At 45.9% G+C, this 14822-nt stretch overlaps 1 protein-coding gene across 1 annotated transcript in view; it reads left to right on the top strand.

The window, feature by feature from the left end:
- The first annotated feature begins 1915 nt into the window (after positions 1–1915).
- ephb1 (EPH receptor B1) overlaps positions 1916–14822 on the top strand; it is a 223164-nt gene continuing 210257 nt past the window's right edge. Inside the window, 1 exon segment of the mRNA XM_076293772.1 lies at positions 1916–2095. Within this exon segment, the coding sequence (XP_076149887.1) occupies positions 2038–2095 (58 nt within the window). The 5' untranslated portion in view covers positions 1916–2037.

Here is a 14822-nt window from a genome sequence, read left to right as displayed (position 1 = left end):
TTTAAGCCACAAATGTGCTGTGTTGATGGAAGACTAATAAAATATCTCCAAACTATTTTAGTTATTATATTATTATTATGTGAAAAATATTAATATTATGATCATATTATTATATATTTTCCTCTGTAGGCTTTTGATTGAGCTCTGTTTGATACAGTAAACCTGGTGCTCTGTCTAAATTTGCAACAGTGACATGTTTACATGTATCTCCTCATGCGGTGAAGAAACTGCCAGAGAAGAGATTTCATTTTGCCAGACAAGATTGGAAAACTGGCATCACCTGATGATAAGCTGTGTTGTTGGAGCTGAACACCAGGCTCCAGCCCTGTGTCACAGCTGCTGGTGCGCTGGACGGCCAGAGTATGGAGTCAGAATTGGATTTTTCGTTCCAATCTGGAGCGGAGGATATGAGGTAAGATAGGTGAGGGCAGATGGGAGAGGAGAGGGAGGAGAAGAAGAGGAGGAAGAAGAAGAGGAATGAGTCGGGGGTGTTGAGGTCAGGGAGGCTGAACATGATCAGAGGCCATCGGGCCGCAAACAGGATTTTGGACTCCTGATGCCCAGGACGCCAACACTGGGAGAAGGGGGACAGGTAACGGCTCACTGGCCAAAATCTACGCTGGGAGACAGGTGTGTGTGTGGCAGCTGCTGCTGCACTTTTTTGTGTGAATAAGCCAACTCAGGCCCTGGTCAGCAGGACGACGTGGCCTGTTTGTCCCTTCTGCAACCGCTGTGACGGGGATGACACTCTGTCACCATCTGCCCCAGCATGGACTCCCAGAGGGGAGGAGAGACGGACAGAGGAGAAGGAGAAGCAGGGGAATGGAGTGGAGCTCCAGTGTGCTTGCTGCCAGTTCAATAGCATTAATGAGCGTACTTTGTGTTAGCTGGATGATTAGGACGTGGTGGAGAGGCTAATGGCTTGCATGTAATGCGACCGATAATACGTCTGACCCATAGTCTCAGCATGTTCACTGAATCATGTGATCAAGAGTTTAAGTGGTCAGAGTGCATAATGACCAGAGATGGAGGACAGTAAAGTCTCTCTCTCTCTCTCTTCCTCGCTGACTCTCTCTCTCTCTCTCTCTCTCTCTCTCTCTCTCTCTCTCTCTCTGTAGCTGGTTTGCATTCAAATGTCCAGTTAAGTGACACAGCTAATTGGGTTCTCAAGAGCTTTATCTCCTAGCTGTAATGCATAATGCAGACATTCAATCCAGTTCACCTGATAATCAAGTTCCTAAATCTGCCAGTTCAGTAAAACCAATAACCTAGGCAGGTCTGCAAAGCCTGGTCTTGCATTTTTTCATAATACACCATAAACACAATCAGCACATTCTCTCGCAGCCCTACTGTATGTGTTTGTTGTTTTTCTTTATTATACTCTTTCTGAATACAGTAATTGTCAATGGCTGAGTGTAGCCATTGGCATCATGTCAATGAGCACAACATGGCTACGACATAAACAGAAATGTCGCACAACAAACATTTAACTATTTGAAAAGTAAAAATAAAATCGATACTTATGTACAAGTAGGCTCTGCAGCTTTTTTCAGCCATTAGTCAAACATGCAACTAGTCATTATTTCCAACAAGATGTCGTCAAAGGTGTGGAAGATGAGGTTGTGATTTATGACTAATGTAGTATCGAGGTTTGTCCATGAGTCGGCGCTCTTGTCCTTCCCACCGTGAGCGACAAGAGCTCGAGTGAAAAGTTTTTGTGTTTTGACTAACAATACTTGTGGGAGGAGTAGCACATCTGCGATTGGTTAGCGATTTGCAGCGTTCATTTCGTGATTGGCCCAAACGTTTTAAAGAGAGATAAGGGGGTCCTCTGAATCCCCCCTCCCACGTCCACCCGCTCATCCTCGAGCTCAGCCTCCGTTCCCAGACTAGTTCTCACACACTATTTACTACGGCTTGAAATGTGGCACAACGGTCTGTACTGGAATACTGCTCTGTGACAACTGGAGGATTTTGCGCACACGCCGTGTTGGTTTTCCATACGAGGAGAGAGAGAGCGGAAAATATACTTTTGCCATGACAGTGGATTTGTTGACGATTTTGTGTGTAATCACTACGGTGGCTGCAGTAGAAGGTAAATGCTTGGATTTGTCTCTGTGGTGTGTAAAGGTGTTTTCATTTGATCTGAGTGGAAGGTGATTTCGCCGCTGGTTTTCAATTAGCCTACAACGGGAATACTACAATTTCATGATGCGGTTTGAAATGTCCATGTCTCTTATGATGTTGTGTTTTTGTGGGGAGAATTCGCACACGTGGATCATGAGGAACTTACAATTTATCTGTCAAGGTATTCAGGTTTCTCCAAGGATGCTCTTTCTGTCAAGCTACGGCGCACGCGGTGATGTCGAGGAACGGACTCGAAATTGACCCATTTTGCCCCGTGACGCACGGCCAGAAATACATATTTTTCAGTTCCGAATTATATAAAGTTGGCTCGTCAAGTGAGACTCCAAGGTTTTTTTTTACCAGTTGACGTTTATCCATGCTCTTATGCTGTCAATGAGTTTAACAATCCAGGCCAAACTGGACTTAATACTCACACTTTGAATACAATCGAGTTCTGTTGCGACCCTTGCAGAGCAATCCTTTTCGAACAGAGGATGACCAAGCCAACCTGGGTGTGTTTACGTAGGCTACCTCCCGAACCAATGGATAAAACAAAATATAAAACCTAGTCGGATAATTTATCTAAACATATATAAATGATTATTGGTCGTAAAGAAACAATTCAAACTGCATTTGATACATACATACATGCAAATTGCGATCATTTTAGCTTTATAAACATCTTCAGTGGAAAAACACCCCGACTGACAGACAGATGGTTCTTGCCTGGATGTTCCTGTACTGGCAAAGCAGAATCCGTTGAGTTTATAATCGTGCAGAGATTTGATTGACTCCCAGTTCAGTGATTAACATGCAGAGATGCGATTTCTAAGTCAAATCAGCTCGGATCCTCTCCCAAACACATATCATACATCGTTTACTAGACACGCACCCACAGACAAGCAGTGAGACTCGCATGCACATAAACCGCGCACGAACAGTGAACATGTAGTATCCCCATATAGGTAACAATACAGTTTAGCTCGAGATTCAGTGCCATTTATTCTATTTGTCTATAATCAGCACGGATAACTGGTTTGGAATATCTCATCCGTGACGCCCTGTGTAGGCTACAGTGGTCCATAGTGGTCCCCACAGTTTCCCCAAGCTGTTGGTCAGCTTGCCAGTCGGAGCAGCTTGGACAAGGTTGCTGAAGCATTATGCTGGCCATTAGTGCTTTGAAACAAATTTGATTGTTCTGTGGAAATTGTTAGAGTAGGTGGAATTGCGTTCACTAAAAAAATCACCAAAAGCAGAACAGATGGATGGGACACAGTTGAAAGATGACAGCGGGCTAAAGCCATCCCCAATTTGGTGGCTAATTGAAAGAGAATTGGCCTTTGGCAGGTTAAGATGTTTGTTGATCCTCCTCGGGCTGTCTGTGTCTGTCCCTGTCGCTGGTGGCTGTGGAAGGGGGCCACACTATCCATGTCTCCCTGTGCTTCCCATAATCAGATTATGCGCCCCTAATCACCAAATCGCCCCAATAATCACAAACAATGTGTCAAAGATCTGCCCGCCACAATGGGGCAACTCTGACAGGCCAGTCTGTCCATCTGGACACCAGTGGACAAATGGCACATGGCACGAAGCATATGTATGAAGTGAAGAGAAAGAAAAAACATTGCAAACATTTTATTTTTAGTAAAGGTGGTTCTTAATGGATCTTATGGCATGATATAAGAGAATAAGAATAAAAAAATCTTCAGTATACTGTTCCTTTTGTCATTAGGTCATTTGTAGGCATTTAGTGGCTTTGAGTGTCTGGCATGAAATGAGGATTCTGAGTAAATTCCTTTTTTATGTAAGCAGTGGAGTGCTTAAGTGTGATGTCAGTAGCTCACATGATTATTATGCCAGTGCAGCAATGGGCCAGGTACTCAGAGGGTGTAGAGGATAAATAATTGCAGCACTATCTATTGTTAGAAAGGTTGCTTAATAATCTGGGCAAATGTAGCTCACCGGCTTTTTAAAAGGGTGACACCATGGTTCAGAGCTACTCAGTGTTTTCCCATTCTCTCTCTCTCTCTGTCTCTCTCTCTCTCTCTCTTTCTCTCTCTCTCTCTCTCTTTCTCTCTCTTCCACTTGTGCATGCATCCCCTCTTCCCTCTGATCTCTCTCATTTTCTCCCCCTTCTCTTTCTTTCTTTCTCTCTATCCCTGTTTCCACTTGTGTGTGTTTCCTCTCCTCTCTCTGATCTCCCCTTCACCCCTCCCCCCTCCTTCTCTCTCTGTCCTCCTCCACCTCTCTCTTTCCCTCTCTTTGCTCAACATCCTCATTCCCACTCAGACGGATTTCTCTCCAAAGCCAAAACAATCAGCCGCAGGCGGCTCTTTGGGTAGGGGGGCTAGTGTGGGGAGAGGAGCGTGGCGTCATGCACGTGTGGAGAGCGTCGGAGGCGCCGTGTCCCTCTCTGCCCCCTAATCATTTCTCTCCCTCACTCACACGCTTGTGCGTGGGCATGTACTCAAAGTGAGCAGACCCGTCCTGGCTTAATTGCTTTAAGGGCAAACAGAAATAAGCAACGTCTCTATAAGTGGGGGGCGAATTGCCATTGCCGTCGCTGTGAATAATGATGTGCAGATGCAGGAGAAATGCAGCGCTTCTCTTTTTTTCTTGCACTCTCCCTCGTTTTCGTTAATGGCATGCAAATTCCTTTTCTCTCTTCTCATGCCAGGCAGTAGGGCTTTGTGATTTATGTAGCTCTCTCTCCCCCCCCCCTCTCTCTATTTATCTGGCGTGGGTGTGTGACTTCATGGTACCATTTTTAGTGTCCATGATCGGCATCACACACAGCCTCTATTTCTCCCTCTTTTCCTCTCTCATACCCTTATTTTTTTCTTTCTGCCTCTTTCTCCCTTTCTATTTTTTCTGTCTCTATCTCTCTTGCTGCCTTTGTCTGTGTCTGCGGCTGCAACCCTTCACATGTCCTCCTCATCAGCCCTGTGTCTAAAGCCAGTGGGCTGCTCGGCTGCCCCTCTATAATCACTGTTGTTTATTTGGTCAGAGGGCCTCCGCTGCCTGGCACTGACCCCCATACACTCACAGGGCCCTACTGCGGTGACCTTTACCAGGGCCAGACAGTGAGACAGTCATCCACATCAGCAGTGGCTTTATCATCATCACCATCATCATCATCGCCACCACCATCAGCGTGTGTCTTGCACAGGCTGAGAGCAGGCTTGTGCAAAATTCCAGAACTGAATTGAAACTGGCTCTTAAATTCCAATTAAATTCTTGAATTTCACTTGCATTTCAATTGAGGTAGCAAACAGGAAGCAGAATTGCAATTCGAATTGTGCACAACCCTGGCTGAGAGCACAATCAGGCCCGCTGGTCTGGCTACTGTGTTTAGCACTCACTGTCAGTAAAGGCTTCTGGATATGAACCTTCTCCATTAGCTGATTGTGTCTGAGGTAGTTCTTTCAGACACCATACTCTTTAATGGGGGTTGAACTGACATGAGAAACACTGAAAGATGCAGTGCCACCCTGCCACCCTCCACTCATATATCCAGGGTTATAGCCATTAATCCGCAGCTGTCCACAAGCAGTTATTGGGATAAATTGTCACTTTGAGGAGCCGGCCTGTCATGCTCAGGCTATATAGTGAAGGGGTGCCAAGAGCTCCAGGTGCAGGGACGCGCGCCTACGGTAGGCTACCCTCCTTCAAGCCACAGGCAACGCTGAAAGACAGCGAGAGTTTATGGCCCGCTAACTGATTTGGCGCCAAGCCATTTTGTTTGTTTCATCTGCCAGTCGGTGATGTGTGTTGGCACAGAATTGGCCCGGCACGGTGACCCCAATTTAAACCAATTCATCACTGACATTATGAGATGGTCAGTGTTTATTGTCGGTCAGCCTCTCCTTAGTTTTTCTTGTTTTGCTGGACTTTGTTTCTATTGGTAATTTAATGGAAGTCTAATCTGTTCGTCTAATCTGACGAAGGCACTGCATGACTCCATTAAGCCGAGTCTTTATGAGTCTCTTTATTGGAGCCTCTTAGAGATGGTAGAAAAGTGCAAGCTGAGTTTATCACCCACTGAAAGGTAAACTAATGGGTAAGTAGCTCTCTAATGTATGTGTGTGTGTGTGTGTGAGACATGTACCCGCTGGTCAGTTCTGCTTCATGTCTGGCCGGCCGTCTTCTCATGTATGACTCACGGATTTGGAGGAAGTCTAGAGGAGTCACTAATGGAAGGACAAATGAGATCGCTCTGTTCGCTCTCACTCTCACGCTCGCCAAATGGATGGTGTGTGTGTGTGTGTGTGTATGTGTGTGTGGGTGAGGGGGTGCAGAAAGTAAATGCCCTTTCACATTCCCCACTCTCTCCGCTGTATTGAGAGTTGCGGAGTGAAAAACACAGAGAGACGTGCTAAATGCGCAAATGGACGGGTCCACCAGTCCACTCTGGGGGCTGTTGATGACCTCACGACTTCTAGCATGGAATGCAATTTTGTGTACTCACTTCATTACGTACCCTGTGCTTTCTCAGCGCATGGTGAAACGGAGGTAGGATAGCTATTATGGCCACAAATGGACACGCTATGAACCTGTAATGGCTTCATTAGAGGAGTGTAGGTGCAGTCCGTTGTACCTCGCTTGCTTAATTGCGTCTACCTGCACCAGGTGCTGACAGCTTCTGCTCTAAGCTCCTTGTAATCATGTTCCAGAAGGCTGCCATGTGTCTTGCAAAGCACAGTATTGAGAAAAAAAACAAAAAGGTACCGATCTTTTTGAAGGTTTAAAAAAAAATGTAGCAAAGGAGAAGAGAAAGCAGCAAAGCATCCTCTGACACGTAAGGGTGGGGTCAGATGATTTTGTCAGCCAATTAGAGCCTGCGAGAGCGCGCTGCACCGACTCTGAAGATTTATGTTCGACATACAGGGTCATGTATGGGCGAGTAAAAAGCACGAGTTGTGAAGTCCTGTGTAGAGGCATCCCCAGACACTTGTGAGACGAGGCAACATATGGTGCCAGCTTCCCTGTCAGTTTCCTCTGTACGTATTTAGAGTTTGCCACAGGCACTCGCAGCCCTGCTGACCTTTTCCTTCACTAAAGACCAGCAGAACTCTTCTAAGTGTGTGTGTGTGTGTTTTTACGTGAGTGTGTTACATGTGGGTGTTTGTTGTGTGTGTGTGTGTGTATACTGTATGTGCGTGTAAACCCCCCCCCCCCCCCCCTCTCCTTGGCCTTTCCCCTTTTTCTCCTGGGCTCTGACAAATCAGAGCTAAGTATCCTGGGAGATTTGGGCTCTGCAAGTACCCCCCCCCCCCCTCCCCACACACACACCCCTCCCTCCACTCCCCTCCTCCAGGTCCTCCCCACCCCTGCAGATCTCACCTTACCCCAGAGACACTCGAGCCTCCAAGAGCCAGATGGTGGATCAGCAAACGGAGGAAGATGGAGGATGCTTGCAGGTGTGTGTGTGTGTGTGTGTGTGTGTGTGTGTGTGTGTGTGTGTGTGTGTGTGTGTGTGTGTGTGTGTGTGTGTGTGTGTGTGTGTGTGTGTGTGTGTGTGTGTGTGTGTGTGTGTGTGTGTGTGTGTGTGTGTGTGTGTGTGTGTGTGTGTGTGTGTGTGTGTGAGAAAGCCCTCCAGGAGGCGAACAGGGACGTGCTCCCATGTTGGCATCCTCCTGTTTTTCTTTCCTCCCTGTCGGCTCCATGGTTAGGATTTTTCTTGGCGTCTGTAGAAGACCATTTTTTTATAAGTCAAATATTTGATGCAATTCACTGTCAGGGAGGCTTCATCTTACATCTGTGTGACGATACCCTCTTTGCCCATTTGTAGGATGTGTTTTTACAATTTCTATGTGATATATGCTGTTGTTTGGGGCTTGATTTGTACTTTTTCATTCGAGATCTGGCAGATGTGAATACTGTAGGCCAGGGGTTTTTAATGTTTTTGGTTCCAATGACCCCTTTTGGGGGAGAAAATATTCTGAGGACCCCCTCATAACCGTAACAATTAAGCATGCCATTTGTATTCTCTGAAGTTGTGGACAGATCCACTATCCCATGTTTTTTGGCAGATGTGCAACTTCGTCTTTTGTCAGTTTTGGATTTTGTATCACTTGACAACATGGACTGACTCAAACATTTCTACACATTCAGATTCATTAGCTAGCTGGCTAACAAATAAGCCAAGCTAAGCCGTAGTAGGAATGGTTCTTCACGACCTAAGTTTTATGGCTGAAAAGGGGCATCATCTGTAGCATCATCATTAATTTTAAAAATGATAAAACTCAACTTTATAATTTCAAGCAAATTAATTTGTGGACCCTTGGCTATGGGTCGCGGACCCCAAGGGGTCAGACCCCACTTTGAGAACCACTGTAGTTTCTGATCTATAGGTTCCTGTACTATTCTGCTTTTTATTATGTTTTGCAAAAACAGATTAAGATGAAATGGCTTCTTTGTGCAGTTTTGTAGCATTGAAAGATTGATCCTATATAAATGTATCGGGCCAAACCTAGAACAAAGAAAGAAAGAAATACTCTCTGGTATAGGGCAAAGTGTATAGAACAGGAAATAAGTATCTCTCATGGTCTTCTTTTTGGGCTGTCTGTGGCAGCTGGCTATCTATTTCGGACGATTAGGTGACCGAGACCAGGTCAGCAGAAACTCGAGCTTCTTCAGTGTTTTCCAGCAGAAGGGGATGTTGCAGAAAGCATTGATTATCGAGTTAACAGCTTCACTCTGTGGGCCTCTTGCCTTACAGTCCAAGACTAATAATGCAGCGGCCGATATCCGCCGGGCCCCTCACTGGCCTCGGCCGAAAGCTCCGCTGTTGACATTTAGTCTGTTTGCTGGGCCCTGGTCGTTTTAGAGGGGTAAGTCGCTTTAATTAAAACTCCCAAATGGGGAGCGCAACACCAGCCTTCACATCATTGTGGCTAGCAACAGGGCTAACATTTGCCATTGGCCCCTAAAAATCACTCGCACTTGTTTAAATAGATGTGGTTGTAAAGTTTGCTTAGTTTTCTTTTGCCTTCTCTGTCTGAAGTGAAATGTGACCCCCCCCCCCCTTTTTTTTTGTGCTGTTGACAAAGGGAAGAAGAGAATATTTTTGGAGGGAAGAAAAGTAGACGAAGGAGAACAAAGAGCATCAATTATGATTCTTGTAATGAAGTCTGGTGGGAGACTCGAACACGATGAGTTAATTTCACCTTTAAGCCCGCAGACTGGAGCAGGAGGGGCCCGAGGTGGAAGGTTGGGGGGTATGGAGCAAAGCCACAGCTGGATTTTGCTCCAAGTCTCTCTCTCTCTTTCTCTCTCTCTCTCTCTCTCTCTCTCTCTCTCTTTTCTTCTTTCAAGAAAACCTGCAAATAGTTTCAGGTCTGTTAAAAGGCTGTGCTGTTCTGTATGCATTAGTGCAGAGCGTGTGGATGGATTTATGTCTCGCTTGTCTTACCTTCACTTCTTGGCCATTTGTGAGTCAGATTAGATATTAGATATTGGACGCAAATGTGGCCGACTGACCTCCCGCTTGACTGCAGGTTGAAGCAATATAGGCACCATTCCTCTTGCACTCTCTGGATTTCATTAGGACTGTATGGTATGAATAAAACTACTTGTTTCCATGTTTTTTTTCTCCTTTTCTTTCTGCTGCAACCCCTAACATATAAAAGGTGTTCTCTTACAACACATTCCAAACTGCACAGACCCACTCCTCTCCCAGGACCTGCCTAGCAGGGGCGTACAAAAACATTCATCTTACATTAAATACCAGTTTATCGCTTATTTTCAAACACACTCTCAGGCCTAGTGTCGTGGTAGGGTGCTTGGCAACACCATTTGAAGTGCAAGAGGAAGGGAATAAAATGTAGCCAGGAACATGAAGGTCCGGGCCTCTTTTGCAATCCCATTAACAATGAGTTATGGCCCGCTTTACTGACTCGGGGTCAGGACGACTCCCCGTATTTCACCACGTAATTGCCAACAGCATAATCTCTTGCTCAACTAAAGAGGAGCTGGATGGAGAAATGTGGGTGGGTGGAGTGGGGGTGGAGGGACGGAGGTAAATATGTTGAGAGGAATGATGAAAGGGGTGCTGGCAGATTACTGCTGCTGCTGTTGGTTTGAGTGTTGGTGGCGTTGCTGCTGCTGTTGGAGGAGAATGGGTGGACAGTCTAGGTGTGGGCTAGGCATCTTTCATCCTATCTTTCTTTCTATCTTTCTTTTGTTCTTTCCTTCTTTCTTTCTTCTTCATTTTCTTCTTGTACTGTCTCTCTCTCTTGGACAAGGCTCCCTTGGCCTCCCTTGCGGGCTGGTGTGGCTGCAGAGAGAGCATTTTGAGGTAATTAAGTATCGATCCTTAAACAGCCGGCGTGATGGGAAATGGCCGCCGCCAGCCTAATTACAGCACTGCTGCCAGGCCAGCCCGTGTGTGTGTGTGTGTGTGTGTGTGTGTGTGTGTGTGTGTGTGTGTGTGTGTGTGTGTGTGTGTGTGTGTGTGTGTGTGTGTGTGTGTGTGTGTGTGTGTGTGTGTGTGTGTGTGTGTGTGTGTGTGTGTGTGTGTGTGTGTGTGTGTGTGTGTGTGTGTGTGTGTGTGTGTGTGTGTGTGTGTGTTAGTGGGGCAGAATGGCAGTGCAGGAGCGGTGAGTTTTTACCCTCTGGGGTAGATGTGGAGCGACCGGTTTGGTCCAGACCTGCTATATCACATTAATTAGCTGCGTAGCCTGCCCCTGCCATCTCCTCCGGGCCGCTCCATGAGATGAGACCTGTGACCGAATCGTTCCGGCATGTTCCACCTGGGGAGAATGTGCTGCTAGAATTCACTCAAATGAACATGGCCTTTGCTTATTCAAAACGAAGAACTAAAAGTCAGCCAGTCCCCAATCTGTCATCTGTCATGTGCTTGTTGTTCATAGCCATGTGTGTGTGTGTCTCCCTTGACCTCTCACTGCCTTGAGAGACGTGAAGGACTCTGAAATGGAAACAAGCACTGTGAGGTTACAGAGATGAACAGGGACTGGCAGATAAAAAGAGATTGTGGTTGACACTGTCAGAAAGCAGTCGCTGGCATATTTTTTTTATATAGCCAGAGACTCTAAATTGTGACAGATTTAAAAGACAGTGTACCTGCAAGACCGCCGCAGGGCTCGGAAAACAAAGCTGGTTCGGAAGCGACCCGTTGCACCTCTTATCTTCCTCCTGATGATGAAGATCCGTCTGCATTTCCAGTTGGGTTTGGAGATCCATATATCAGGAGACGGGTGCCCTGTCTGTTGCCATACACAATTTCACAACTGTCCACAAATTTGCTATGCTTCCCTGACTGCTCCAGTTTCCTGGCAGACACAGGGTCTTGTGTTCTTTGATGCCGTCTCCTGCAAGCGTACAGTACATCTTAGGACCTCAGACTCCATTCTGTCATGGTGGGTTTTTGTGTGTCTGCTCGCTGAAATAAGTGAAAACAAAGAGACAGGGTGTGTGCTGTGCACTAAATGCTATGGCGGCATAACATTTGTGGCATGCCAGTACTGCTATCAGCTCCCACTACAAACACACACACACACACACACACACACACAAACAAACAAACAAACAAACACACACACTTGTGTTGTTTTTAACACATCTCTGTGTTGAGATAGGGTCAACACATTAATTTTAGGAGTGTACTGCTCTGTATACTGGGGAAAATGGTACCACCCTGCTCCATCCTTGAGAGAGAGAGAGAGAGAGGAGAGAGAGAGAGAGAGAGAGAGAGAGAGAGAGAGAGAGAGAGAGAGAGAGAGAGAGAGAGAGAGAGAGAGAGAGTGAGAGTGAGAGTGAGAGTGAGAGTGAGAGTGAGAGTGAGAGTGAGAGTGAGAGAGAGTGAGAGTGAGAGTGAGAGTGAGAGTGAGAGTGAGAGTGAGAGTGAGAGTGAGAGTGAGAGTGAGAGTGAGAGTGAGAGTGAGAGTGAGAGTGAGAGTGAGGCTCCAGGCATTAGGAGCCTGGTGGGACACACAGGACATGTCACACAGGATGTGTCCACTACCACACACACTAACCTCAACATTGTGCATATGTAATCTGTTGTATGCACCATACACAAACACACACTTAAACACCATCATCAGCCAACATATAGACACAACACCCACATTCATACTGTACATACTCACTCATCTATGTGCAAACACACACATACACACACAAACACGCCCCCTCCCCCATCCTGCCCTCTTGAACCTTGCCTAGACTGTTTTATTCCTAGAAATGCTTGTGAATCTACCTCCCAATGGGGAACTGGAGGGAGGTGTAGTGCAGAGTTGGAGTTGAAGATCATCAGTCCTCACACCTATGGGGGCAGCCCACCTCTGCGTTTGGCCTGGCTTGAGCAAAACACCTGGTTATTAAACACCATGTTTTCTCCCATTGTTTCCCCACTTTGCATTGTACAGTTTTTTTACTTTGCAAAAATGTCGGCCAGACCATTAGCTGCATGTCTTGTAACGATCAATCTGTGTTGTAAGGAATCCAGAGAGATGACTACGGCGTCTCTATTGGGGTAAGGGGCTGGGGATACTTATATTTGATCGATCAAGCTGACGGGACTTTGTTAGCGCCAACTCCACTTCAGACGTCAAAAAAATCCCCAAGGCTTCTTCAAAGCGGTTCCATCCCCAGTGAGGCAACCTAGCAAAGCAACCCGGTGAGCCAGCGTGAGTAGGCCTACAGTAGATTGAAGTCAGCACATTTGAAATAAACCCAATTTGCCCTCGCCAAATGTAATGCGGTGAAGTTGATTAGATGGTTTTAAATGTAGAGTCTGGCTGTTATTCAGAGAGAGAGAGAGAGAGAGAGAGAGAGAGAGAGAGAGAGAGAGAGAGAGAGAGAGAGAGAGAGAGAGAGAGAGAGAGAGAGAGAGAGAGAGAGAGAGAGAGAGAGAGAGAGAGAGAGAGAGAGAGAGAGAGAGAGAGAGAGAGAGAGAGAGAGAGAGAGAGAGAGAGAGAGAGACACACACACACACACAGCGCCAGCCAAGGGTGTGCCACTACCATTTCAGTGCTTCCTGCCATCTGGATTTGTGTTGCCTGTTGTTTTAATCTCAGACAGAAACCCAAACCTGTGTGCGTTACGGTGTTTGACTGATGTGTTATTCTCACCTCGTGAACCGGAGTCAAACTTAATAAAGAGATTGCGTTAATGCGGCACCATCAGTGGCACAAAAGTCAAGCAAAGCCAGCATGATTTACAATTAGATTTAAAGTAGACGGTGTCAAGGCTTTACTTTCACTCACTCAGGAACTGAGCCCTTGTGTGTTCCCTGGGAACCAGTGTGGTAGCAACCGGTGTGGTGACTTTCAGTGAAATTCGTGTTACCATAATGGGACCCATTGGAGCTCAGACGGCACAATGACATCTCAAGGGCTCATCTTAAAACTGTACCAAGTCTCCATGGTTACGCTACTTCTTCATTTAAAGCCCTCCATGCCTTCATGTTGCCCTTTAGAACTTCGCAAAGTACTATCTCCAAATCCTGAATAATTAATAGATTGACACTGACTTTGAAATAGTAAACAAATAAGGTTGAAGAGCTTCAAGTATCCATTGGTCTATCTGCTGCTTCCTCAGCTTTGTATAGTCAGGTGTATCAAACTGTTGCAGGTGTATTGCTTTTCAAGAAGAGAACATCTCCTGTAAGCCTATCAAGTCTCCAAACTCAGCAATTTTGACCCAGAAACAAATTGGCGGTTCCAGGGATGTTCCATCCGGTTCTGTGTGTTCCCGCCACACCGCTACTGATTAGGCTGAAGGCTCTGTGGGCTGTTCTGTCTTGGGTGCTCAGTTAGATGCGTGAGCGTTCTCATGCAATTTGAAATATTAGAGTGTGTTGACCCTGCTGTTAGTGAGGGGTCATGATGCTGCAAGTTGAGTGGTGTTAAAACAGCGTAGGTTGTAAAGTTTCTATTGCAGGGCTTCAGAAATGTTTTAATGCGCACAGACAGACGTAATTGTCTGACTGCCTATGACCACTTTGCATTTCTATTCGAATTCTTTGCTGAAAGTTTGAAGTACTCAATGCATAAGTGGTGCATAAGGAAACGAACACAGGCAGACAATAAAAACAAAATCTGGCCACTCTCAAAGCAGTCAGGGTGGGATTTAGAAAAATAGCTAGATGGAACGCTCATTAAAAGCTTAATAAAAAGTAAGCAATTGGCTTGAAGAACAAACACATATTTTGAGAGAGAAGGAGAGAGAGAGAGAGAGAAAGAGAGAGAACATTTTCTACAAAATCAGTAGAGATTGGCTATTCTCACGCCATATTCTCAAGCCATCCATGTGAATTTCACAACATTTGTTTAGTTCTTTCCAGCAAACAACTAAAAAACCAGTAATGGGCAGAATAATCCGGCTTTCCCATGCCAACACACAACACTACACAGAGAAGCAGTTGCGATTGAAAGCCTTTTTAAAGGCTTGTTTGCAGACGTCTCTGGAACACGGTATTGTGGAGATTCTGGTCTGACATTTTCTGGCTTTCAGTGTGTGAATGGACTCAGGTGTCAGGACATTCCCATGCTTGCTTTGTGTGCTCTCTGTCATGAATGCACAAGTGAGGCTTAGCAGACTTAATCACAATTCGAGGGAAATGTCATCAAGAATTTCTTCTCACAGACTGTTTTGTGTACACAATGAAAGGAGTAAACAATGTAACTGTGAATCCACCAAAAATGTGACTCATTATGACTCATTATAAC

This window comes from Alosa pseudoharengus, unplaced genomic scaffold, assembly GCF_046254945.1.
Source record: "Alosa pseudoharengus isolate Yale_2024_CS ecotype anadromous, Long Island Sound unplaced genomic scaffold, YU_APseudo_1.1 YU_APseudo_1.1_scf_2, whole genome shotgun sequence".
Classification (NCBI taxonomy): domain Eukaryota; kingdom Metazoa; phylum Chordata; class Actinopteri; order Clupeiformes; family Clupeidae; genus Alosa; species Alosa pseudoharengus.
The sequence above is the reverse complement of the archived record's forward strand: the minus strand, read 5'-3'. Positions and strand labels throughout refer to the sequence as shown.